General features: G+C 43.7%; 1 protein-coding gene and 1 long non-coding RNA gene across 4 annotated transcripts in view; one reads left to right on the top strand and one right to left on the bottom strand.

Annotated features, from left to right (window-relative positions):
* The window catches only part of LOC141504802 (uncharacterized), a 66,649-nt gene extending 55,873 nt beyond the window's left edge, over positions 1–10,776 (bottom strand). For both annotated transcript variants that reach the window (XR_012473476.1, XR_012473477.1), the window contains exons 1-2: positions 10,279–10,776; positions 3,345–3,430 (exon numbers count right to left, since the gene is read on the bottom strand). This is a non-coding gene — a long non-coding RNA (uncharacterized LOC141504802). The remainder of the gene's footprint in view (positions 1–3,344; positions 3,431–10,278) is intronic.
* AEBP1 (AE binding protein 1) lies at positions 7,967–27,516 on the top strand. Of its 2 annotated transcripts, none has more exons than XM_074210101.1 (21): positions 7,967–8,424; positions 12,344–12,655; positions 15,974–16,048; positions 16,237–16,305; positions 16,556–16,675; positions 16,914–16,988; positions 18,153–18,230; positions 18,337–18,420; positions 18,528–18,584; positions 18,817–18,926; positions 19,183–19,322; positions 20,060–20,144; positions 20,363–20,507; positions 20,864–20,949; positions 21,686–21,809; positions 23,640–23,836; positions 24,320–24,499; positions 24,792–25,143; positions 25,788–25,927; positions 26,161–26,260; positions 26,507–27,516. In XM_074210101.1, exons 1-21 carry the CDS (start codon positions 8,139–8,141, stop codon positions 27,079–27,081), a joined length of 3,390 nt encoding a protein of 1,129 aa, XP_074066202.1. In that variant the 5' UTR covers positions 7,967–8,138; the 3' UTR covers positions 27,082–27,516. The 2 variants fall into 2 exon arrangements, with proteins under 2 accessions (XP_074066202.1, XP_074066201.1); XM_074210100.1 differs by having other exon boundaries at positions 16,234–16,305.
* Positions 27,517–27,560: the final 44 nt, after the last annotated feature.

The following is a 27,560-nucleotide window of genomic DNA, read 5'->3' as shown; positions in this document are numbered from 1 at the left end:
CAGAAATAGCAATCTATAAAACAGAAATCTACCCAGTCCTAGACAGAGAGGCACTGAAGTTTACTAAACTAATCCTTAGCTAAAGCTGCCCAGACTTAGCAGGACCTTCATAGTCTCTTTAGGGCCCCACCAGGATACCCCTGGATGATTTTGCAAGTCCCTTCTTGGGTCACTGGGTCAATTCACTCATTCTAAGATCCTCTGTTCCCTTTTGTCTAACCAGGAAGCCAATTGAAGGAAATGGAAAGAATTTGGTGGGGGAGGAGAATTTTGGAGACTTCACATTACTTAATGAACTTAATTTTTTTGAAGTGTTAAACATTTTCATGTTTTAAAATGTGTACAACTAGGGACAAGCACCGAAAAGGAATACTAATGTTCCCATCACCTCTGATATTGGAGCAATCAGTAGCATAGATTTGGAGTTAGAAAAGATCTCAAAGGTCATCCAGTCTAACTCCCCCATTTTACAGATGGGGACACCAAGTTCCAAGAGATAAAGTGATCACTTGCTCAAGATCACACTGATTGAACATGGCAGATCTGGGATTTGAACTGAGGTCTTATGAATCCAAATAAGATATGGGTAAAGTACTCTGCAAACCTTTTAATATTGTCTAGACTATAGACTATGTAGATTTTGAGTGAGTTGTGATGGCCCACATCTGGAACCCCTACTGCCAGGAACGTTCTCTTTAAGCTCATGAGTTCTGAATTGCAATGGGCTAAGTTTATTGGATATGTAAACTAAATTTGGCAAGATGGTAGTGAGCCCTGGAAATGGGGGACCTCCATATTGTCAAAGAAAAGCAAAATGGTTCAGGTCAGAAATGGAAAAGGTCAAGATTTCCAAAATGACATAGTGGGGATCCTACCCATGAGTGATCCCTGCTTCTAGCCTATATGAGATATGGAAAATCTAGTCTTAAAAAAACTCACATTATATAAATGCTATCTATTATCATCAATATTATTATTAATAACCAACATGTATGTAGCACTTTAAGATTTGTAGAAGTATCCCTTTTAATACTCTCAACCATCCTGTAAGGTTGCTGTTATTATTACACTCATTTTGCAGATAATGAAATGGAGGCAGGAAACAGTCACATAGCAAGAATCTAAAGTTGGGTTTCAGCTCAGATTCCAAGTGCAGCAGTCTATCAAGTCCTTCTGACTCCAGAACTGGGGATCTATCCACTGCACCATCCAGCTGCCCAGCTCCCCTGGTAATTAGATAGGGCAGTGAATGTGTAATGACCAATCTTGGTTTCAGAGAATGGGGAAACAAACCTCTTCTCAGTGGAGGTGGAGGACTCTAGGTGTGGGGTGCTGCATATATGGTTAGACATAGTCACGGTGTCACTTGGTTTTGTTTAATTGCTTTTCTCTATTACAAGAAAAGGTGTGTGTGCCTCTGTATGTGTGTGTATGTGTGTGTGTGTGTGTGTGTGTGTGTGTGTCTTTTTAAAAGAAACAAAAAAATACCAAAGAACACTATTAAATTATTCATTAGAAGTTGGGTAGCATAGGAGAAGGAGCACTACACTAGTATTCAATAAAACTGGGGTCAAATACTGGTTATGATATAATAATGATATGATATGATACAGTATAATATACAACCTAAAATATATAACATAATATGAAATGACATAACACAAAATATTAATGTAATATAATAATGTAACATAATATAATATTGCATGACAATATAACATACTATAATATAAATCTGTATATATCTGTATATATTGGGTGTATATGCACATATATCTTAAAGTCTATAAAGATTATCCATTATTATTATTGTTATTCTACTTTCTAGCTATTTGGCCTTAAATAAATATTGTTACCATCACAAGCTTCAGTTTACTCCTCTGTAAAATGAAGATAACTAGCTGGTCTGCTTACCCAGTATAATAAGCAGGCAGATTGATGACACAGGGCCCAAATTCAGCTTTAGACACTTAATTAGATGTGTGACCCTAGGGAAGTCCCTTACTTCTATCTGCCTCAGGTTCCTTTTTTGTAAAATGGGGATAATGGTAGCCCTTACCAGAGTTGCTGTGAAGATTAAATGAGATGATGGATGTGAGAGCACATTGAGTCTTTTTTACACTATCAGTTTAACTTATTATTATTATTATTATTATTATTATTAGTGATGGTGGGGTAGTGGAAAGAGAGCTTACTGAGCAGGAAGATTTGTGTTCAAATTCTGCCTTCAATAATAACTCTCTAACTCAAATCATGTCCCTTAAATTCTCTAAACCACAGGCATCTCCTCTGGATTAATCTAAATTATGATTGGGGATATGGTGGGATTTCCCACAATGTAGAAATCATAGTTCCCTTTGTATAATCTAGTTTATATTCTATTATTATTGTTTAGATTTGAATACAGACTGATTAAAGGAAGGGGGAGTGGCGGGGATGGAGTCTAAACGACTGAATGCCACAGTGTACATAATCTAATCTAATCTGTTGTTACCAGTGTCCATTCAATCTAACCACTGGCAGCTACAAAGCACTATGCCTAAACACTATGGGGAAAGAAATAAGGCAGGATTCCTGTTCTCCAGTTTATTTCTTCTCTTTTCTGGCCAAGAAAAGCTTGTCTAAATCAGGAAGCAATTTAAAAGAAAATACAATTTAAATTGAAATGATGTCTGATTTATTATGGTATTAGCTTTGAGTTTGCCTAAACTATTAAGCCATAGTAATACTTGTAGCAATTCTTCAGTCATTTTTGTCATATTCAACTCTTCATGACCCCATTTGGAGTTTTCTTGGCAAAGATAATGGAATGGTTTATCATTTCCTTCTCCAACTTATTTTACAGATGAGGAAAATGAGGCAAACAAGGTGAAGTGACTTGCCCAGGGTTTTCTATAGCTAGTCAATGACTAAGACTGGATTTGACATCCAGGCTTGGCACTCTATCCATTGTGCCACTTCATTGCCCAAAATTTCTGTGTGCCCCTGGGTAAGTTACTTAACCCCATTTCTCTCATTTTCCTCACTTGTAAAATGGACTTGGAAAAATGACAAAGAACACCAGAATCTTTGCCAAGAAAACCCAAAAGAGATCACAGTTCTGGAAAGAACTGAACAATAAACAAAATATTTAATTGCTTCTGGAAAGAACTGAACAATAAACAAAATATTTAGTTGCTTCCCACAATCTAGAAGCAAAGGCATCAAAAAGTTTTTAAAAACTTCTCCTTTTAATCCAGAGGCTGTTAGATCTAAATTGAACTGTTAGGACATTTCAAAACTAATAAACATTTAAAGAGGTATATCTAGTTTTAAAGTGGAAAATAATAATATTAATGACTTACTTTTGGGAGAAAGTGTTCAAATACTCTTGGGCTATCCTTGTCTGTGAGGGACTGAGGGGGTCCAGCCTCTGCAGGGTCTCTGGAACCTGACAGGAGGGATAGAGTCGGCGAAAGGAATTGAGTCAACACAAGGGTTTGAAGGCAGAAGCAGGTTGACTGACTGTTGCTCAGATTTATTTTTATAGTCTCAGAATCATATAAGCATCAAGCAAGCAAGCTAAGATCATTTCCTTGGTTACAAAAGTTTACAATTTTCATTATCAATCATATAATTCATGTGCTTACAAGTTTAATCATGTAGTTCATGTGGTTACAAGTTTCATTATCATGTAGTTAATTTATTTTTTATCCCTGCTCAGACCGTGATGACCTCACCATGTCTGTTACCTAGTTTGTTGCTGCATTGTAAAATTATTAATTCATTTAAAGTTATTAATTAAGCAATTCATTTAGTGGAATGCTTTTTATGTTTCTGTGTATGTAATGTTTTTCAACACGCTCCTTTGACAACCTATAGTGAGGGTAATTATGTTTGTCCACCCATCCATTGACTCCTTCAATAACCAATTTCCTTTCAGCCTTTGTTGATAGAAACCATGGTTTCTGTGACTTTTTTATTCTTTCCCAATAAACTAAGGCTGTTAAAGTTCACATATCGGTCACCTATATTAAATATTCTTTCACCATCTTTATCATATATTCCTGTGTATGATAAGGGGGGCAAAGCTGTTGATTTCCCAGGAATTCTACCTAACCCATCTTGTATGTGTTTTCCCTATATATATTCTGACATCTCCTTAGAATTCCCAGTGTTGTATTTTCCAAAGATTTCATGATTTTGGAACCTTTTATATGCCTCGGAGGGAGGCTGTTCTGTTAAATTTGGATAGAGTTTACAATCTGTTTTATTCAAGAAATTTCCCTGGAATCCTTCCTTTATAGTCATTCCACTATTAGGATGAGCAAGTTTTGCAATCAATATTAGTCCTACAAATATTGGTATACATGGAATCCCTATATATATTGAAGAAGGAAATGGTGTTCCATCAGGCGGTGTGGCCGCCTTGAGTCTTCTTGCTGCAACTGTGTCAAGCAGCTTAGAGACCCTGGCTCCCAACACATCGGTTCTTTGTCTGCACATTGATAGTCTTTTTCAACATGAGTCCTTTGTACTTTTGATAGACATTTCAGGAGGTCCTACCAAGCTCATTAGCAGATCTATGGGGCTGAACTGATAAAAAGATGTCAAAACTTCTGCCCTGGCAGATTGGCCAATAGAAAGATGGGTCACAGGTTGGCAAACAGGCTCGTTTATTAGCCAAATGCTCATAAGCCATTTCCTCATGTTAAGTGATAGGAGAATGATGAAGTGCAGAAAGGCAACAAAATAATTAGGGGACTTTACATATATATCGTTGATTCACCTCTATTCAAACCTGACTTGATCCCCTACTCAACAGGAACAAAGGGAGAAGGTACTCTAGTTAACTTCCTATGAAGTTTAATTCCTAAGCAATCAAACTTTATAACAAACAAACGAACATATGATTTTGTAATTTATAATTTGGGGCATTTTGCAAGAGTTTAGGGGCTTTTATAAGAAAGAATCTATCCTATTTAATTATTCCTGAACTTACATGTATTAGTTGATAAAATGCAAATTGATAAACAAGTGTAAAGTGTACTAACAATAACTAGCCCTATTAAACCACGGGCTGATTAATATATCAATATTGGGATTCATCTATTTCAAGAAGGAACTTGGTAAACTAGACATTGTTCAGAGGTGCCCCATTAAGATCAGCTGAAGGAACTAAATGTGTTTAGTTTGGATGAAAAAAACACTTGGGGAGGATATGATAACTGTTATTCAAATGTTTGGAGAGCTATGTGAAGGAATGATTAGACTGTTTCTGCTTGGCAGAAAAAAGAGTAAAGACTGAAAGATACAAAAGAAGTAAGGTTAGATTCAGGAAAAAACAAAAACCTCCCTAACAATTGGAACTGTCCATAAGTGGAATGGTAGGTTTGAAAGTTAATGGGATCTTTAAGGAGAGTTGTATGGCCATTTATTGGTTCTGTTTGTTTTTTTAGATTTTTTTTTGCAAGGCAATGGGGTTAAGCCCACACACCTAGGTAATTAAGTGTCTGAGGCTGGATTTGAACTCATGTACTTCTGACTCCAGGGCCGGTGCTCTATCCACTGCGCCACCTAGCTGCCCCTGGCTCTGTTTTAATGGGGATTCCTTCCGTGTGTGGGTTGAATTAGAAGGCTGCTTGGATCTCTTCCAAATCTCAATTTTTTAAAAAAATTCTCTTTGGTCCTTTTTCTAGGTCCTCAGAAGAGAGAATGGTTTGAACACTTGTTTACACCTCATCCCCCTTACTCAACACTGCCTCAAGGCTTCCTTCCTACCTCTTCAAACTACTTCTCTTTTCCCCATCCTGCATCTAATCTGTTTTTTGAATGTTCTAGATCTATGTCTAGAGATGAATTTGAGAGAGGAAACAAGATATTTCTCATCCCCATTAGTACCCAAGGCCTAGGTTACAAACATTTTGAGGTGGAGCCATACAAGAAAAACAATTTTTTTTCCCCCTTCCGTATCTAGCTGTCAGTCCTCAAACCATAATCTGGACAAGGAAAGATCCAGGATTCAGGTTCAGGAAAGCCTCTATTACCCCATTGTATGAGGATGATGATGGCCAAAGCTGCTAGGATAAGGCTTTATGGACATCAGCATTTGACAGCTATTTCTTATTACTATTCTTGAAAGGCTTTAGGGTACAATTGGTAACACACCTGATATCAACACATAAATTGTTCCCAGTCAAGGAAAAGCAAGTTTTCTGATGTTAAAAATGTATTTGTGATAGTTAACAAGCATTTATTAAATACCTGCTATGTGTTAAGCATTGTGCTAAACAAAATGTTGGGAATGCAAAGATAATAGTAATAATGGTTGATATGCCTACAGGATAGTAAGATAATCACTGATACATTGTGAGGTTTTAAAATTTGCAAAGCACTTCACCTACATGGTCTTACAATTATTATTACTCCTATTTCACAGATGAGGAAACTGAGGCCTACAGAAGTCCAGAGACTTGGCTATAGTCACAAAGCTAGTGTCAGAGGTGGGATGTGAATCCAAGTCTTTTTGACACAATATTTATTGCTTGCTAGATTACAGAAACTACGTGGTTTGGTAGAACAAAATGCTACCTTCAAAAATCTTCCAACAAGGTTCCTCTCATGACTCAGAGTGGTACAGTGAAAAAACTCCTACATCAAATTCAAACACCAACTATTCTCAAATCCTAGAGTCAACAAACCTATATTCAAATCCAGGCTCTGCCACTAGTACCCGGTAAGATCTTGAGCAAGTCAGTTCAGCTTCCTTGGCCTCAGTTACACTGTCTGTAAAATGGGGGGAAGGAATTAGACCATAAGTTACTAAAGACCCTTCCAACTCCAAATCTTTGGACCACCTTACCAGTGCCAGCTCATAAGTAACATTAAAGTGTTCTTCCTTTCACTTTCCATCCTCTGAACTCCTGCTCTCAACCAACTTCTAGTCTTTCTTTGAAGGCCCTGAACTTTTTCTTTTGCTGAGAAACTAGGTCACCCAAACCTGATAGTGACCAAGCTCCTCCCTAGTATTGGTCCTTTGGTCCCAGCCAACCATAGATTTTAAGTTGTCAAGGAGAATAGGGATCATCTAGTCAAACCCCCCAATCTGAAGAGCTGAAGAAACTGAGACTTAAAGAAGGGAAATGACTTGCTCAATGTCACACGGGTAGTAATAGCTTAAGGATTTGAACCCAAGTCTAAGGACTCCAAAACTCAGCATTCGCACGCACTGTGTCTGGAAGACCCTCTCCCCTTCTCCTCCAGAGCCTTTTGCTCTCCCTTGGATTCCTAGGGGCCAGAGTAGGGTTTAGAACTGGAGGCGAGGGATGGGAGGGGGGACAGTGGAGGGATGCTTTCCTCGGTCCTGGCTGCAGGGTGGCCGCTCCAGTTGGGTCCGAGCTGGGGGGGGGGGGGCAGAACTGAACCCAAATCCCCAAACCTAGCCAGGGCTAGAGTTGACTTGGCTGTTCCAGAGTGGTGGGCGGAGTGAAGCCCGCCCAGGGGTCCCGGGCTGGGAAGTGTACGTGGCTCGGCCCGGCGCCCCCAGGAAACCTCTGCCGGTAGACTTTTATCTTCGGGTGAAGTCTCCGCAACTTCAAAGCCTCCAGTCTCTGCCTCCGGGGCCACGGTCTGCTCCACATTAGGCGCCCGCCCACCCTCTCCTCGGGAGGCTCTTCTTTGGGCCGGGCGCTGGTTCCCCCCCCTTGCAGCCTCCTCCGGGGGGCGGCTCCGGCTCCTCCCCCTCCCTCTCCCCAATCCTCTTCCTTCCCCGGCTCTGGAAACCCTGGCCCTGCCCGGACCGTTACTCTGCTGGGCGCTTCCCAGGGACCGGGCTGCCCGCGCACCCCCGAGCTCAGGAAGGCTGCACAGAGCGCAGCCGAGCCCTGCTCCGCACGGTCGAACCCAGCCGGGCGCACCAGAGGGCTGCCCAGCCGGCCCGGCGCCTCACACCTGCCCAACTGGAGAGCCGCGCCTCCCTGCCCCCCGGGAAGAGACGCCCGGGCGCGCCGGGGCCCGAGCCCCTCCAACTCGGAGCTTGAGGCTCTGGATCCTCTAGCCCTGCCCCGCCCCCTCCCATCCCATTCCGTCTCCTCCCATCCTGGTGGTAACTTCGGGCTCCCTCGGAGTGCTGCATTTGGGGACAAGGGGAGCTGGTGGCCATGGCTCGCCCTAGCCCTCGAGGGACCCCATTCTTGCCCCTGCTCTGCTGCCTCCTGGGGCTACTGACCCTGTGCCCAGTAGGGAAGCCCCAGACGGTGCTGACCGATGACGAGATCGAGGAGTTTTTGCAAGGCTTCCTTCAGGAGCTGGACCCCCAGCGGAAAGAGGACGGAGAGGGAGAGGGGAAGGAAGTGGAGCAGGGGTTCCCTGAAACCACCCTGAGTCCCAAGAAAGGGAAAGCGGGAGGGAAGAAGCCTGCACACACCGATGTAGATGGAAAAGAAGGTAAGCGTCCTGGGGGAAAGGCGGGGGTAGAGGATGGCAGCCTGCCCCAAATGAGGTACAGGGACTGGGCCACTGGAGGGAAATGGAATGGAGAACCGCCAGGCACCAGCCACGCGCCCTGGTGGGGAGGGGGGGATGTAGAAGGGAGAGAGGGAGGAGCAAGGGAGGCGTGGGGGAGCAGGGGACTCCGGGAAGGAGAAGGGCTTGCTTTCCACACCAAGTTATCTGCAGTGTTGAGTTACTGAGACAGGACTTCTCCCCAAGACCGTAGGTGGAACGGTCCCAGAGAGGATACACCGACATAGCCCTCGACTCCTTAGCATTCATTTTGGGGCCAGGGTCCTAAATCGGGGAGGCGTTTGGAAGAAATGTCCTCAACCTCTTATCCCAATTGGCTTCCCTTATGGTCCTTGGTCTGGTAGTCAGTCTGATGCATTGATCACACCTTCCTCAACACACAACCTTCACAACCCTGAGGACTCAACTTCTTTGGGACATCCTGCAGAACCTCCTGCCTCTGGTCCCGGGACTGTCAGATTGTCTGTGCTAAGAGACCTTTGAGGGCTTTCCAAGTCTCATCCTTCCCCACCTTCTTCCTTATGGAATATAAGCCTTGTCTTTCAGAAACCTCTGGGGGTTGCTCCCTGTCTTGTCTTGAGTAGTCAGTCAGGAACTCTCAATCAGCTCTCTTGTAGGAGCCGGCTGAGAGAAAATCTCCACGGTCCCCCCCCCCCCCCCCCCCCCAGCTCTGATTACAGCAGTCTTCTGTAAAAAACCCTCTATCTGGGAGTCTTCCCTGCCCCTAAATGATAGTGAGTATCTGAACCTAACTTTCCAGGAACAAATGAATAGTTTTGTTTGGGGTGGTGCAATCAAAAAGGGAAAGAAAGACAGTTCTGGAGATTGAGGCCATCTTGGGTTAGATGAGCAGATGACAAGATTAAAGATCCTGGACCAGACGGAGATCATGCCATAGTCTAGCTAACTTCCTTATTTTACTGATGAGAAAACGGAGACTGGGAAGTTAAATTGTCTGGAGTTGTCCAGGTGATAAATAGCAAACCAGGGTTTTGAACTTCTATCTTTTGATAATGAATGTGCTTTTGTTCTACTTTATCATTCTGAATTGACAGGGGCTGGAAATCATGGAGTTAAGTCCTTATTTGAGATAGCATGATATTATTGAAAGCAAACTGGTTTTCTAGTCAGAAGACCTGGATTTGAGTCCAGCTATATGACCTGGATCAACCATTTAAACCTTTTTGAACTTCATTTCCAAAGTCTGTAAAACTTAAACCATTCCCCTTCCAGGGTTATCATTAAAGAAAGGGCTTTGTAAATATTTAAGTGCCACATAAATGTGACTAGTCAGCACCGATTCTTTCTCCCCCCCCCACAAACCTTATTCTCTAATTCTCTTTTTTTATTTCCAGAATCTTCTCCCACTCTACCCCCTGTCGCCCACAAGAAACTTCAACCAGAATGATAGAACCAGTCTAGACATATAGCTGACACCACTTTTCCCACTTCATTTCAGTGATTCAAAGCATTTTTGAGCTGAGAGGAGCATTAGGGGTCATTTTCTACAATCTTCTCATTTCACACATAAAAAGTTTAAAGTACAAGGAGGTTACCTGACCTCAAGTTTACATAACTAGTTTCGAAGGTCTTCTAACTTCCAGTTTAGTGTTTCTGGAGTCCTAAAATATTATTCTTGTGAGGCCTTCCCAGCCTCTCAAACTGTTCCATCCTTTCAGACTCCTCTTACTCTTTTCCTGGATTATTCGCTACCCCCCTCAAAGAGGCTGGAATAAGAACTTTGAGGTTTTGAGCTTTCTCCAACTTACTACTCACCTTAACCAATTCCACACTTTCAGGTCTTCAGACTCCTCTTTTCCCCATGCCTTCACCCCTCAGTCTGGAATGGCTTGTTCTTGAAACTTTTGGCCAAACTCCATCTTCCTTCATCCCTTCACCCAGGTCCCTGCCCCACAGTGCTTTTGGCCACTTCTTTTTCCCTTGTTTTTCCTCTCCCAGGTTGACGTCTGGGTTTTTGGTTATTTTTCTTTAGTCTTCCAGTATTAACTTTTTTTTTTGGTCTGGATGAAATTCCCAGCAGTACTTCCAGCCTTTCCTTATAAGTGACTGAGTTCTCTCTGAGTTAGTGTTTTCTTTGGGCTATTCTGGACCCTAGAAGACAGGTCTCTCTTACTCTTATTATAGAAATTTTGCCCCAAATCAATTCTCTCTCCCTTCTCCCCTAACCTTCCTTGTTCCCCATTATAAGACTCTGGTTTTGCCTGATATCCCTGGTGAACAGGGACTTCTCTTCTCTGGGCCCTTCTCCCCACCTTCCCCTCCCCACTCCGCCTTAAGAAAATAATTTCCTTGCAGTTTCTATCTGCCCTGCAGTGTCCAATTCATATGACTATCTCATCCCAGCCAGTTGGAATTCACTCTACTAGCAGAATATCCAGAGATCAGTGGCAGCTGTCTCAACATAACACTGTCTTCATTCCTCTCCAACTAGCTCCTTGGTATGGACAGTCAGGTGATGCAGTGGATAAAGTGCTGAGCATGGAATCAAAAAGACCTGAGTTCAAATCCAGTCTCAGACACTGTATCTGTGTATCATTGCTCCTAACTCATACTTAATGTGAAGTAATGCAAAGAAATCAGGAGACTTGGTGCTCTGACTCTTAACTAGTTGTGCAACTTTGGAAAAGGCATTTTATCTTTCTGGGCCTCAATTTCCTCTTCTGTAAAGTGAGAGGGTTGATGTAAATGTCTTTTCCAGCTCTTCCATTCTTTGATACCATGATCTTGCTTCCAAATATTAAGTCAGTAAAAGGAGTTGCCCACTGTAATACCAACTAGTTGTCTCAGACTTACTCAGATCCAAAAAGATGCCTGGGTGAACTTGGGCAAATCCCTTAACTTTCCTGGTCTCGTTTTCCTCATCAATAAATTGAAAAAAGTAGAGTCTCTTCCAGCTCTAAATTTATTTTAGAGATTCGAATCCCCTAATTTTATAGATGGGGTAACTGAGATTGTAGCCCAGATGGCATTTGAATTTACACCTTCTAATTCTAAATCTGGGGCTCTTTCTAATAAACCATGCTTCATGTCCCCATCAGAATACATTCCATGACATATTTTTGCTCTCTGTGGCTCATATGCATTAAATTTGTTCTGATTTACTTATCTGCCTTCCCTCTTCCCCACTTCCACCTTAGATTATTTTTCCTTCTGCCTCTTTCTCCACACTACTCTTTGCTTTAACCCCATGGGGAGAAGTTGCAGATTCTCTGAAGTGACTAAGAGGGCATTGAGAAGTTTCTCTCTCTATAAGCTAGCTCCTTCCCTGTCTCTGTAAATGATTCCTTACCCTGCTCAACCTCCTTCTCCCTTTAATCTCTAACTGCTTGGGGGTTAAAAAATATGGGAACAGTCAGAATCACTTAAATTTTTTAATGAACAGTATTAAATATCAATATAAACAATAAAGTTTGTGTAATTTCTACATTTAAATTAATTTTAATATAAGAAGTATCTTTTTTCAGATTCCCAGAATTATCTGTTTTCCTGTCCGTGTCCACTTTTCCTCTTGATGATAGATAATAGTAGAACCAAGATCATACTTTTTTCCTTTCCAAGATAGCAGCACCAAATTTTTAGGAACAATTTTCATGGTACTCATTACTTCCAGCAATGATTTCCAGGAGGAGTAACTGCAGTGTTTTAGGATACCCTATCAAGCAGAAGAGAGCTGGTGGTACCCCTAATCCTCAGTCTTTCCACTTTGGAGAAACTCTGTTTCCCCATCTGAAGTTTCTGGTTCTTAGGGGCCAGGGAACAGAATGAACTCCCCCCCCCACCGTTTATATCTTGTTAATATAGAGAATTCTTTCCTCCATAGTTTCTCCTGAAAAGGCCAAAGACAAAGCAAAGAAGGGGAAGAAAGATAAAGGCCCCAAACCCACAAAGAGACCTTTGGAGAATTCCCCAAAACCTACTAAGAAGGGGAAGGAGAAGCCCCTGAAAGCAACTAAAAAGCCCAAGGAGAAACGACCAAAGGCAACAAAGAAACCCAAGGAAAAACGACCCAAGACCACCAAGAAGCCCCCCACTGGGAAAAATCCCCCCACCCATTTCCCCCTGGAGGACTTGGAGAGACCTGTAGCCCCACCTCCAGTTCTGAAGCTCTACCCGGATGAGGAAACAGAAAGAGGTCAGTGCCAGACCTAGATTGGTCTACATGGAGTTGAACCAGAGTTCTCTCTCCCACCTAGATGAATGTGAGGGTCTAGGTGAAGGTGAAAGCAAGGTGAGGACACAGATATGGCAAACACTGGAACATAGAAAGGGTAAGAGGAGTCAGCAGTGTCTTAAGAAGAAATATTTTCTCTCCAGAACACTTCACATGAAAAATGGCCTCTTTCATCCCCCCACTCTACCCCAACCATTGTGGTTTAGCAAATATTTATTGAGTTCACTTTGACAAAGAAATGTTCTAGAGGTTGGGAATACAGAGATGAAAATGAAATTCTGTCTGCCTTCAAGGAGATTACAATCTATTTACTTAATTGGAAACATTTCTTATCCTATTAAAGGAAACTCCTGAGCCTGGGGTGAGTTGTGGGCAGCTGTGGTTTTTGGCTATCAATGAACTTGAGCTATTCAAAGCGATGACTTCAGATTCCAGTATTAACCCTTGCATCTGTCCAAACCATACACTCCTAGAGGCCTTATGAGCTTTGGGAGCAATTTTACTTCTTATTTTTAAATAATTTATTTTATACGATTTTTTCTTTTAACATCATTGTCAGTTCCTTTCCAATAGAATGCTTCATTATAACAAAGAAGTTCAGTTTGGCAAAAACAATATATTGATAGTGTCTAATAATATGTGACTCATTCTACACCTGGAGTCTACTCTCACTGTACCAGAAAGAGAGGCATATTTTACTTATAGTCACCTAAAGTCAAAATTGATCCTCATAGTAATCAGAGCTCTGATGTCTTTCAATGATTTTTTTTGTCTTATTGGAGTCTAAGTATAATTTTTATTTTCTTGGTTCTTAGGCACAATTCTACAAAGAAAAAGTCATTTCCATGTTTGTAATCCCACTTTGTCTATCAATCTCTTGCCCAGCCAGGTCTTGCCTCTGCCTACCTCAGTCCTGTTCATTCCAGGCTCATGGTCTTTGTGTTGGTGAACGTGGAGTATCTTTCCAATCTTCCAACATTGTTCTCCTGTAAAAGACTGGCCCTAACCTCATCCCAGGAGCAGGATGAGCAAGCAGTTCAAACCTTCTGTACAGGACATACCTGTACATCTTGATGCATTTGAGGAACTGGTTTTTTTTCCTTCCTCCTCAGAATTAGGGCTGCTCTCAGGGATCAGGTCAGGGAAGGAGCAAGGAATGAGTACAACGGACAGCTCATTGGAATCTAGTTATTCTTCTCTCTGGTGAGTTCTTGAAAGCACTGTCTAGGGTCAGAGGCATGACTGGGCTAAGATATAGAATCATGGAATTAATCAATAAGTTAGTCAATAATCACATATTAATTAAGTGCTTATTATGAGTCTGGTACTGTGCTAAGTAATAGAAGGTTAAGGAGATATTACTCTGACAAGAGAGTAAGAGATGATTGTGTCCTCTTGTATCTCTGGGTCCTTGTTGCAGTTGGACCATTCTTCCATCCTGGAGATATAAAAACAGCAACAGTCCCTAATTTCAAGGACATTATATTCAAGGACCTCAGAGGAGAGAAGATATTGGTATCTAAATACATATATGCGCACACACATTCACACATGAACATATGCACACATATATTCACTTATACATGCATGCATAAACACACATACAGAAATGAAGTAACCTTAGAAGGGGAGGTATCAGTCGATGAAGGGACAAGAAAAGGCCTTTTATAGAAATCAGAGCTTGAGTCCAATGTCGAAGGAATCCAAGAATTCAATAAGGTAGAGTTGAGGAAGAAAAATATTCCAAGCATGTAGGAGAGCCAGGGAAAATCCAAGGAGATGGGAGATGTAGGATGATGTGTAAAGACTAGCTAGAAAGCCTATATGAGTGACTATAGGGGAAAGAAATATGCTATCCTGGACAGACATGAAGAAGCCAAGAGCTTTAAAAGCTGAGTCAATGAATTATATTATATTCAATCCTAGAGGTAATAAATAGGAGCCATTGGAGACTATTGAACAGGGCAGATGACCTGTGCCTTCTGAAAATCCCTTCAGTAGCTCTATTGGATTTGAGGAGGGAGATGCATCATTTGATTTTTCAGCAACTTTGAAGGTTTAGAGGATTTGATAGTTGGAATAGACTGTAGAAATTATCTAGTTCTTCATTTTATATAGATAAGGAAACTGAGAGCCTTGAGGGAAAGGTTGAATGATTTTTTACAAGATCACATGGGCATGTGGCAGTTAGGTGGTACAGTGGATACCCTGGAGTCAGGAGGACCTGAGTTCAAATCCAGTCTCAGATACTTAATAATTGCCTAGCTGTGTGACCTTGGGCAAGTCACTCTTAACCTCTTTGCCTTAAACAAATAAAATTAAAATTTAAGATTCCATGGGCAACAGGTAAGTGGTTAAGCTGGGATTCAAAACTGGATCATTTGACTCCAATTCCAATGATCTTAAACACTTTGGATTGGTAAATAGTCAAGTCAAGTGCAGCTGTATGGCACTGGCCAGAGTGATAGGCATGGCATTAGGAAGATCTGAGTTCAAATTTGGCTTCAGAAATTTACTAGATATGTGACCCTCTTTGCCTCAGTTTCCTTTTTTGGTATAATGAATTAGAGAAGGAAATGGTGAACCATTCTAGTGGTCCAAATGGGGTAGAAATTGGGGTCTTGAAGAGTCAGACATGACTTAAAACAATATCATGTGCCAGACACTTGGAATACAAGCACAAACAAAAAGAAAGATCATTCTTGCCCTCAAGGACCTTACATTCTAATAGGGGAAGACAGCACATAAAAAGGAACTGAAAAGGGGTAGGTGAGATGGTAGAGGTATCCAATATAGATGGGGGAATAGTAGAGAAAGTCTTCTAGAGAGGAGTTGGAAGGGCATCCTGGAGAGGAATAAAGGAATGGTTTGCCTGGACATCCTTCTTAAAAATGATGATTCTGGAAGAAACCAGTCAATCAGAAAAAGAGGGACGGAGGACAGTAGTTTAGGACCATCTGGCAGTGAGGTGATATTCTGCATAGATCTCTGAGGAGCCAGGAGGCCTCTCTGTAAGTGGGATGGATTCAAGTACAGGCTGAATGATATCACTTGTTCCATATGTTATAATCAGGATTCCTTTTGAGTATGGTTGTTACACTTTTTCTACTTTAAAATTCTGTGATTCTGTGATTAAGCAAGGAAGTCTCAATTCTTGGGTTTCAAGGAAAGTAGCTGGTCTCTTGTTGGCTTGAGAGAAGGACAGGGAGCCTACTACTCTGATAAGAGAGAGAGGCAGATATAATTGTATCCTCTTATATCTCTGGGTTCTTGTTGTAGGTGGGGCCATTCTTGCACCCTGGGAGGATCAGGAGGGAGTGCATACAGATCTGGAAAGGAGGGAGTTCCAGCCAGGTAAGTCTTGGCAAGACCAGCTTCAGATACCCCCGAGTTCTAGAATCCTCACTCTGTGCTCAGCTTAAGTCCCCTGTCCAGGCCCAACCTCTCTGCCTCCTTGTCACTTGGGATCACTGGAAGCCTGTGATGATGCTGTAACCAAAGTCTCCCAGGCAGGGCTGTGACTAATGTTTTTTCTTCAGAAGAAGAGGAAGAGACAGAGCCACCCACCTTGGATTATAATGACCAGATCGAGAGAGAGGATTATGAGGATTGTAAGTAGGACTTCTGCCTTTGAGAGGGAAATCAACTACCTAAGATAGGCATAGAATGAATAGCCCCTGCGAAGATCTATTTGGCCATGAAATCACTTCATCATCTTCTCCCTGGAGTAACAAATTGTGAGACAGGCCACTCCCACTCCAGGCCCTGACACTCCATCTTTAGCTTTATTTCTCTTTGCCTGAGAAGCCTTCCATCCCCTGGCAAGGATATGGCCACCTCTGATTCTGTGTCCTTTCACAGTTGAGTATGTACGAAGGCAGAAAAAGCCCAAGCCCCCTCCAAGCAGGAAGAAGACTGAGAGACCTCAGCCAGAGCTCCCTGAGAAGGAACTGAAACCAGATCCTCCAGAAGAGAGACCAGGTACAGTACCTGCTTCTTCATTTTTATGCTTGGAGTGCTTTTATGCTAGACGTAGGAGGAAGGCAATAAGATTTGGGCATAAAAAATGGTAGAGATGAAGGGAGAGGCAGAACTAGGGATGGAAAAGGTCAAAAGGGAGGTAGAAACCACAGAAGGATTGAGCAAGCAAAGCATCAGAGGAGAAGCACAAGGATATTCAAAACTAAACTACCTTTTTCTCCTTGACTTCCTGCTACAGACTTCTTTATGCCTCCACCACCTCTACAAATCCCTGACTATGGAGATGGCTATGTGATTCCAGATTATGATGACAGTGAGTATTCCTGTTCAGTGTTCCCATGTTGACTGTCCCCCGGATTTCTCAGTCCCAGTTCTACCTGTTTTCCTTATGCCTTATAAGTATAACACTCATTTGCCCTCTGAAAAGTGGGATGTATGCCTCACAGGTATCCAAGGGTGGATGTAAGGATGTAAGGTGGATGAATTTTGTAAATGGATACAGAGAAAATAGCAATGGCAGGGAGAGTGAAATCTAATGTATCAACTCTTGAGAGTCAATCCTATTTCACCACATGATAGTGTGAAACTTTGATCTCCCTTGGTTTCAGTGATTTGGTTCATTCCTGTTTCTCTGTCTACTTCTTTGATCTTATCTCCTTTGCTGGTTTCACTTCTTCCTTCTACTACCCAGCAGTGGGGATCCCACTTACATTGTCCTCTCCTTTTTTTTCTCTCTTTTTGACTTTTGCAGTTAACTCTGTTCTGATGACTTTGGTATGTATCTCCTGACCTCTCATCTGGGCTCCAGTCTGGTATCTCTTACTGCCTCTAGGATGTCTGTAGTCAGATGACTCAGGATCCTTAAATTTAGCCTGTCCAAACTGACACTCATCTCTCATCCTTTCTATCCCTTTATCCCCTCCATTTTCTTTAATCTCTTCCCCTTTGCCTTCTTCATCTTTTTCCTTCCCCACCCCCAGATCATAGATTCTAGCAGTGATACTGCCATTTCCCAGTCATTTAGGATGAAAACAAACCATTTCGCTGACTTTTCCCTCTCCTTTGGCCTTAGCCCTTCTGTTACAGAGCCTTATCAAACAAATCTTTAAAATATCTTGAAACTTATAGGGCAGTGAATTGTCTTGTTCTATTTGCTCACACACTTAAGTCCTAGAGGGCAAGAAAGTATTATCGTTTTTGCTACCCTTCACAGTTCTAGAACTGGGACCACTTCCTTCCCTGGGGCAATAACTGAAATGGCTTTCTCCCCCCACCCCCAATCCATTCCCACTCCAGCAGAAAAACTCAAGAAAGAGTGATAGTAAAAAGGAAGAGTTTTCCTAATAGGTGTACAATAAATATTTTGTGAATAGAATTAAGAAAGGAGGAAAGTTTTGAGGGTGAGAAATGAAAGAAGTTGTGGAAATCTGGGGAATAGGAGTTGTTCCCCCTGCACAAAGCTGGTTCTTCTTTCCAGTGGACTATTATTTCCGGCCACCCAGGCCTCAGAAGCCAGACAGTGAGTTGGAGACGGATGAGGAAAAAGAGCAACTGAGTAAGAAAATACAAGCTCCATGTCCATACCCCCTTTCCTCAAACCCTTTTCTGTTACCCCACTCCCTTCCTTGCTCCCTCCCTCCCATGTATCCTCTTTTCTTCAGAAAAACCCAAGAAAGAGGGTGGTAGCAACAAGGAAGAAGATCCAGATGAAAAGTGGACTGAAGAGAAGGGCAAAGACCGGAAAGGTGGTTGTGTGTGTGTGTGTGTGTGATGAACAGAGACCAAGCCCCGTCCCAGGTCCATGCTTTCTAGACATTCCTCACTGTCTTGTTCTTGCTTATCTCTCCTACAGGGAAGCCCAAGAAACCATGGGAAACAGAAGAGGAATGGAGTCCTGTGGAAAAAGAGAGTGAGTGACCAGAAGTTAGCCTGAAAAATGGAAAGTTGAACAAGGGTCCATATAACATAGTGGTCAAGATAGAGATGGGGGGTGCTAGCCCACACGACTTTACTTTTCAGTGGAGCAAGAAGGTATGATTATTCCAGGATAAGCTCTATCCCAAGAGGAGGGTAGAGGAAAAGCTGGGACTAGATGGAAAGTAGGGAAGGTTGCAGGCTGAGGGGACTATGTTCATTTTTAGAGTGTCCCCCAATTGGGATGGAGTCACATCGAATTGAAGACAACCAGATCCGGGCCTCATCCATGCTAAGACATGGCCTTGGTGCCCAGCGAGGGAGGCTGAATATACAGGTGTAGTCCTTGGGCCCAAATCTCTCAGTTTCCCTGGGTTTCTTAGTCCCCTACAACTGTCCATTCTCATCACCCCCTTCCCTAACTCCTTACCAGGAGGATTTTCATTTTGTCCTCCACTCTTTCCACCTATTTCCTTCACTGCATGATTCCTGTTTCATCCACTCCCTGGTTTTTATTTCCATCCTGGCTTGGGTGTCTGGGTTTTTGGGGTTGCTCCCCCATGCTCAGGCCATGCCCCTGGCTTCCTGGGCAGGCAGGCTCCAATGAGGATGACTACTACGATGGGGCCTGGTGTGCTGAAGATGATACCCAAGTCCAGTGGCTAGAAGTGGACACAAGAAGGAACACCAAGTTCACTGGTGTTATCACCCAAGGCCGTGACTCTACCATCCAGTACGTGTCCAGAAAGTCAGGCAAGGGGAGAGGAGAGTGATAATTCCCTATGGATCTGGGCTGCCAATGAGGAATCTTGAAGGCTCCTGATTCAAATTCCATTCTTCTCCCCACAATAAGAAACAAGCCAAACTGTTGGATTTACATCCCTAGCCTTAGTTTTTTCCATCTGTTCTTTGACTCTAGCTCTGAGACTGAGTATCTTTATAGGACTGAACTGAATTCTATAAGATGTAGCAACAGGGCAGAAGTGGTAATGGATGATTATTTCTTTCTCTACTGTAGAATGGAATGGCAAGTAAGATACCAAAGAGTTTATTTAGACTTATAGCTGAAAAAGGATTTGAGCTCATCTCGTTTGATCCTCTCATTATGTAAATGAAGAAACTGAGACCTTGAGAAATCAAATGACATATCCAGGATCACACAGACTATAAATGAAAGACCCAGGGTTGGAACTCAGATCCTCTGACTACATGCACTCTTCCCACTATACCACTTGTCAGCTGTTGAGTTCTAGGACTTAGTCTAAGCTAGTGAGGAGAACCAGAGAAGCCTGGTAAAAATTAAAGGATAATCACCTCTCTCAATGGAACTTATTACCACTGCACTTTCTTCTGATGTCAGAAACCAGAGAGGAGAGAAGGCTCTGGCTAGACTTAGGGGAAATTGAATCCTTTGGAATCCCAGAGAAGGAAGACAGCTTCTAACTTGAATTTTGTCCTCTGTCTACACAGTGATGATTTTGTCACCACTTTCTTCGTGGGTTTCAGCAATGACAGCCAGAATTGGGTGATGTACACCAATGGCTATGAGGAGATGGTGGGTGTCTCTGTGTAATGATATCTTTCCTCTCCTTTCTCCTCATGCCATCTTCTCAACACCAAACTCTGGGGTCCCTGTCTCCCTTGAACTTATCTCTCCCTCCTTGTAGCTACATTATCATGTGGTGGTAGTGGTGGTGGTGGTAGTGTGGGCAGTGGGAGAGCCAGGGCTGGTTATTAGATAGAAGCATTGCTAAGATCCAGACCTCTCCCCAGACCTTTCATGGGAATGTGGACAAGGACACACCAGTGCTGAGTGAATTCCCGGAGCCTGTTGTGGCCCGTTTCATCCGCATCTACCCACTCACCTGGAATGGTAGCCTCTGTATGAGACTGGAGGTGCTGGGCTGTCCTCTAACTGGTGAGCATGGTTTCCAGGCAGCAGAATTCCATTTCCCTTTGGGCCATGAGGGATCAGGCATTGAGGTCTTCAGAAGAAATCAGTTTAGAATATCTCTAAAATTACTTCCAACCTAAATATTTTATGGTTCTAACACTAACAATAACAAAACCATTTAAGTCTGCAGATATAAGTACATTCTCATTTGGACTTTACAACAGGAGTTATTATGGTGATTTTGAAGATGAAGAAGTTAGATCAGTGGTTAATGATATGTCTATAGTCACACAGCTAGTGCAAGAGGAGGGATTTAAACTGAGAGGTGGAGGAGACTGAAGGACAATGGGGATGGTCTAAGACCCTTTTCCTCCCTGCAGCCATCCACAGCTACTACACACACAATGAGGTCACAACCACTGACAACCTGGATTTCCGCCACCACAGCTACAAGGACATGAGGCAGGTGGGGATAATGTTTTACCTTTTCACATCCTGTCTCTCCCCAACTGAACATTCTTCTTCCTATCACCATAGCAGCTTGGTCCCCAGACACATCCTAATCCCTGTTATATATCCCTGTCATGCTGTTCTTCTATCTTCAACCCTTTTCTGGTACAGCACAACTATGGACTCTGAAAGGCCCTGATCACCAACTGCTTAGGGGCCTGACATAAGGCAGTATGGTCAGGGGGAAGCCATGATATTTCCCTGCCAAGATGACTCTTTGTTGGAAAAAGTACATACTTTGATGGGAACCAGAGAGCAACGCCTCTTCTTCTCCCTGAATGCTGCACACTGATGTACCAAAGGTTCCCCAAAAATGCCATTGTGGGCATGCACACATTCCTCTTGCCCCTTCTTTCCTTGGAAGTCACTCTAGGAAATTTGACCTTGATCTGGGAACTGTTTTAAGAGACCTTTAACACTGGTATCTACAACACCTCTATACCCACTGTGTCTCCTAAGCCCTGGGTAATGGGGACCACAGGACAGGACAAGTAAACTCATCTGAATGGGTACATTTTAGGGATGGTCTCTGATCATCATCTATCTTTTTTTATGCTTTAGGTATAGGAGTGGGGGATGGCCTTCATATACTGTCTTCTGTGCTGGGAAGGGAGTGACATGGCTAAATACTGGATAATTGGGCAGGTAGAAGGGGGCAATGATATGACTCTTGTTTTCTCTTCCCTGCCCAGTTAATGAAAGTGGTAAATGAGGAATGCCCCACCATCACCCGCACCTACAGCCTAGGCAAGAGCTCCAAGGGACTGAAAATCTATGCCATGGAGATCTCCGACAATCCTGGGGAACATGAGCTGGGTGAGCACAGGGCTGGGTGAGGATCAGAACCTTCCATGCTACAGAGCAAAACCTTATTATCCCATCCTCTTGGCTTAAACCATAAGGCCACATTGCCCCCTGGAGGCTGGGCTTGGAAGGAACAGATGCCTATTGGCTTGAACACTATTTCTGCCAGGCCTCAAGAGAGATATCAATTTATAGAAGTAAATGCACATGGTTACTTAAAGTCTTAGCATCTTAGAACTAATGAGGCCACCAAGGCTAACCTGTACCTGAGTATCACCTGTGCATTTCTAACAAGCGGTCCTTTGGTCCCCTGATCCATGGATGGATTGTGAAGACTAACAGTGATGGAAAAATTGATTCCCTCTCTTGTGCTTACCTATACTTGTTAAGAAGTCTGGTTTGATATGGGGCTAAAACTCACTGTTCTTAGTTCTGGCTTCTGAGACCCAGAAAAACAAACCTAAGTCCTCTTTGAGAAGAATGTCATCTATTCCTTTATCCAAATCTTTTATTAAACATACACATACACACTTTTGAAATAATTTCTGTGATTTCACTGGTTTACAGAAATATTACTGCATTAACTTCCTCTATGTATGTCCATCAGCGTCTGCCCTACAACTTTTATCTCCCTAACCTGGGGGCATTAGGAAGTTTTCCCAGAAGATATCAAAGGGAGGGTTCAGGTCTTCTTGACTCAAGATCAAATTTCTACCAAGTCATGCTGCTTCACGTATATTCATATATTTGTATATTTTGTCTCTCCTTTCTGTCTTTGTGTCTTTTTTCTCCTTAGGTTCCCCCAAACCACACTAAGACTTTATGGGCACCCTATATATTTATTTACATATGTATATACACACATGCATGACTTTGTTTTACAAAGTATTCTCTTCACAACAATCCCAGGAGATGGGCAGTACAGGCTATGATACTAATTTTGCATTTGGGTAAACGCAGGCTTAGGTGAAGTGACCAGTGAAGTCCCCAGAGTCATACAATAGCAATTAGCAGAGCCGGGGCTTCTGACATTAAGGCTTCTGACTCTGACACCAAGTGTTTTTTCTTTTATCAACAGCTCACTCATTTTTTTTTCATATACCACACACACTCCCATCCCATTATTGTAACCAAGTCAAAGTTAAATTAAAGCAAATGATGATAATGATTGAAACATTGTTCCCAAGCTTCTACTTTCATTTGACTTGTACCCAACATTTAGCTGTAGAAGTTCATGCCATCATTCCTGGATGGAGGAAAAAAATACCTTTGTCTTGAGTGCTAACCTGAATGGGGGTGAATGGCTGCTGTCCTACCCCTATGATATGACTCGGAAGCCTAGCCAGGAAGGTTTGGAATGATAGCCTTGGTTCCATGGTACAGTTTCCAGACTCAGTGTCAGTAGGGATTCTGAGAGGTTGCCCCCTCTGGTTTTATGGGAACCAAAGGGGACAAGTTAGACCAAAAGGGATGTGCCCTATGTTTGTCTCTGTGTTATCCAGGGTATTTTTCCCTTAGAGTGCCTCTTAAAACAAGATTTCACATTTATAAAATACCTGATAGTGTATAAGGCATTCTCTTATACTTTTCACTGGATCCTCACCATGAGACTAGTAGGAAGGCAGGGCAGAAATTGTCACTCCCTTTTTTACAGCTAAAGAAACAGGCTCAGAGAGGCTGTGACAGATGAGTGGCAGAGCCCAGGATTTGAATTCAGGTTTTTGGACTCTTAATTTCAATTTTTTTTTCATTTGCTGTTTTGCGATACCCTACTGCCCTTCAAGCCCCTTGAATGAACTGGTGCTCCTTCTGACCACCTCCTCTTCTTCACGTCCATCATAGGAGAGCCGGAGTTCCGTTATACAGCAGGTATCCATGGCAATGAGGTCCTGGGCCGGGAGTTACTGCTATTGCTAATGCAGTATATGTGTCGGGAATACCGAGATGGAAATCCCCGTATACGAAGTCTCGTGCATGACACAAGGATCCACCTGGTTCCCTCGCTCAACCCGGATGGCTATGAGATTGCCGCCCAGATGGTGGGTGGAATGGAGAAGTCAGGGGTGTGTGTGTGTGTGTGTGTGTGTGTGTGTGTGTGTGTGTATGTGTGTGTTTGTGTGTGTGTGTGTGTGTTTGTGTGTGAGACAGAGATAGACAGAAACAGAGAGAGAGAAAGGGAGGGAGAGGGGGGAGAGAGAGAGAGAGAGGCTGAAAGGAGACAAAGAGAGACAGAGAGACAGAAGAGAAAGGAGACAGAGACAGAGAGATAGACTGAGAGGAGAGACAGAGCCAGAGAGCTAGAGAGAGGCAGAGACAGAAAGAGACAGAGACACAGAACAGAAAGGAGACAGAGCCAGAGAAACAGAGAGAAAGGAGATGAGAGAGAGAGAGAGAGAGAGAGAGAGAGAGAGAGAGAGAGAGAGAGAGAGAGAGAGAGAGAGAGAAATGGTATCTGTCACAAGAGTTAAGATCAAGATTAGGAGAGAGAGGTGCAAGAACTGACCAAGGTGGGTTCTTCTCAGGGCTCTGAATTTGGAAACTGGGCATTGGGATTGTGGACTGAGGAAGGCTTTGATATCTCTGAGAACTTCCCGGATATCAACACGGTGCTGTGGGGTGCTGAGGAGAGAAAGTGGGTCCCCCACCGGGTGCCCAACAACAACCTGCCCATCCCAGACCGCTACCTCAGTGCTGATGCCACGGTGAGTACCACAGGATGGCTCTGGGATCTTCAGGACAGAACAGATCTTTGGATGTGGCATCAAGCAGTTCCTGCCTCAATCTTCATCTGAGGGTGGAGGGTTTGGAATAGTAGCCTTGGTTCCATGGTATAGTTTCCAGCCTCAGTGTCATTGGGGATAGTTTTGTGGGAACCAAAAGGGACAAGTGTGTTTGTCTATATGGCCCAACTAGGTTTAATGCCTAGTGGTAGGATCTCCTGTGAACCATTTCCCTACTGGCCCAGCTTTACTTTCACTTACCTGTGCCCCACAGATAGCTGTAGAAGTTCGTGCCATCATTGCCTGGATGGAGAAAAATCCCTTTGTCTTGGGTGCTAATCTGAATGGGGGTGAACGGCTGGTGTCCTACCCCTATGATATGACTCGGACCCCAAGCCAGGAGCAACTCAGGGCAGCAGCAATGGCAGCTGCCCGTGGAGAGGAGGAGGACGAAACAGCTGAGATTCAGGAGACACCGGACCATGCCATCTTCCGATGGCTTGCCATTGCTTATTCCTCAGCCCACCTCACCATGACTGAGAACTACCGTGGGGGTTGCCAAGCACAGGAATACACAAATGGCATGGGCATTGTCAATGGTGCCAAGTGGAATCCAAGAGCTGGAAGTAAGTGAGGAATGTGGTGGGGGAGGAGAGAGCAAGGCATGTTAAGAAAAAAGAAACTCCTGTGACCTATAGCCACTGCTCCAAGAGACATCCTACCACTAGATACGGGGCTTGGAGCCAGCATCTGATGGGAGAGAACCCCATTTTGGTCCTGTAAAACATTTCACATTAATCCTTTGGGTAAATTCCAGTGACAAAGAGCTAAGAGGTGCTGGATATGGAGGCATATCACCCCTACATTTTCCTTAAGAGTTCCACTTTGCTGTTCCAAAAACATGACTTTAAATTAGCAAAGGATAGATAAGTTCCAGAGCCACATTAGGGAATCATTTCTAGTTTTTCCCTATCTCAGGGGGTGAGTTAGAGAACAGCCCCTCAACACCCAACTGAGGAGAGGGATCTCCTCTCCAAAGCCATTCTAGGCTATCCAGTCTTTCAGGAATACCCTAATTTACATTAAAGTCTCCTGTCCTCACTCTATAATTGGTATGAAAAGATCTGTTCTTGTCAGGGCTGCAGGGATCCTTGAAGACAAGCCCAAGCAGTATCTGTTCTGGGCAGCATTGGGGCTCTAAGCACAGAACTGAGACCTGAAGCAGGGCTATGGGAAAGTTATCATTGTTTCATTGTCTCCTTATTTGCAGGTATGAATGACTTTAGTTACTTACACACCAATTGTCTGGAGCTAGCCATCTATTTAGGATGTGACAAGTTCCCTCATCAGAGTGAGCTGCCTCGAGAATGGGAGAATAATAAGGAAGCACTGCTCACCTTCATGGAGCAGGTGGGGCAAGGAAGCTTGAGCAAGCCCACTGAAAAAGTCTCCAGGAAAAGCATGGATGTGGTGGATGGTAGAAGAGAATACTTCAGGGGGAGAAGTCTTTGGAGACTGCCCTGGGTGGAAGTGTCTAGGCAGTCTGGACCATACAGTGGGGTCATGGGATTTAAGCAAAATGAATGGTGGGCATCTGTCACAGAAATTTCAGGGCCAAGTCTAAACCTGCTTCCTTTCCATAGGTGCACCGAGGCATCAAAGGGGTTGTGACAGATGAGCAAAGCATCCCCATCGCCAATGCCACAATCTCAGTGAGCGGCATTAACCATGGTGTCAAAACAGGTTTGTGGAGTACATGAGGCCCTTTCTACCTCTATCCCTGTGGCCCACATCCGGGAGGTAGAGCTCTTGTGGCCAAATTGTCCAAATTGGAAAAGCTTTCTTCTTTAATATTATCCAAACTGGGGCACTACAAACCTATTCTCTGACACTGACTGTAGTCAGGAGGAGTTTGGACCTGGGCCCTGACTTTGGGAAGGCAGGATGCAACAAGAGTTGCCCAACTTATCCTTGTGTCCCTCTCTATAGCTGCTGGAGGTGACTACTGGCGCATCCTGAACCCAGGTGAATATCGTGTGACAGCCCGGGCAGAAGGGTACACTCCCAGTTCCAAGACCTGCAATGTGGACTACGACATTGGTGCCACCCAGTGCAACTTCATTCTGGCTCGTTCCAATTGGAAGCGCATCAGGGAGATCTTAGCAATGAATGGGAACAGGCCTATCCCCCGTATCGATCCTTCTCAACCCATGACCCCCAGGCAGCGCTTCATGCAGCGCCGCCGCATGATGCACCGCATCAAAATGCGTGAGCAGATGCGTCTTCGCCGCCTTAATGCCACAGCCACCCCCAGTCCCACACCTAGCTTGTCCCCTGCCTACCCCATCTCCCAGAGCACCACCCAGGAGCCTTGGAGCCTCCAACCTCCCACTGCACCAACCTGGGAGATTGAGGAAGAGACTGAGACCTACACAGAGGTTGTGACTGAACTGGCCACAGAGTTAGACCCAGAACTGGAGCCAGAGGAGGAAGAGTTGGCCACAGGCACAGCCTTCCCCTTCACTACAGTTGAGACCTACACTGTGAACTTTGGAGACTTCTGAGGGCCTGACTTCTATCACTGCCCCTACCCACTGCAGCACCACCCATGACCACCACCACCTGGAGCTGGCTACCCCAGCCAGTTCAGCAGCCTCTGGAGAGCAGCAGGCAGAGCCCCTGTCTGGGCCCACTAGGAGTCACCCAGCTCTTCTCCTAGTAGTCTTCCACAGGGTGCTGGCTCTCCCCACTTTTAGGCTGGAAAGAATGTGACTGAGATCTACCAGTGTGAGAGGATGGGCAAGAAGTTGGAGGTCTGCTAGTCCCCCTGGCAGTAATCTGGCCTCCAGCCCAGTCTTAAACTGTAGAATATGGACTCCTGCTGTCTAGCAGGGATGGGGAGAGATGGGATCAGAGCAAGCAGAGGCAGTAGAATGGAGCTACCTCCCTGTTCCCCAATTCCATCCTGCTATACCAATAAAATAAGCTCTGATGGCAAACATCTTTTGTGCCTGGCTCAAAGGAAAGACATGGGAAAAGTAAG

The sequence above is a fragment of the Macrotis lagotis genome, chromosome 1, assembly GCF_037893015.1.
Source record: "Macrotis lagotis isolate mMagLag1 chromosome 1, bilby.v1.9.chrom.fasta, whole genome shotgun sequence".
NCBI classification, from domain to species: Eukaryota; Metazoa; Chordata; class Mammalia; order Peramelemorphia; family Peramelidae; genus Macrotis; species Macrotis lagotis.
The sequence above is the reverse complement of the archived record's forward strand: the minus strand, read 5'-3'. Positions and strand labels throughout refer to the sequence as shown.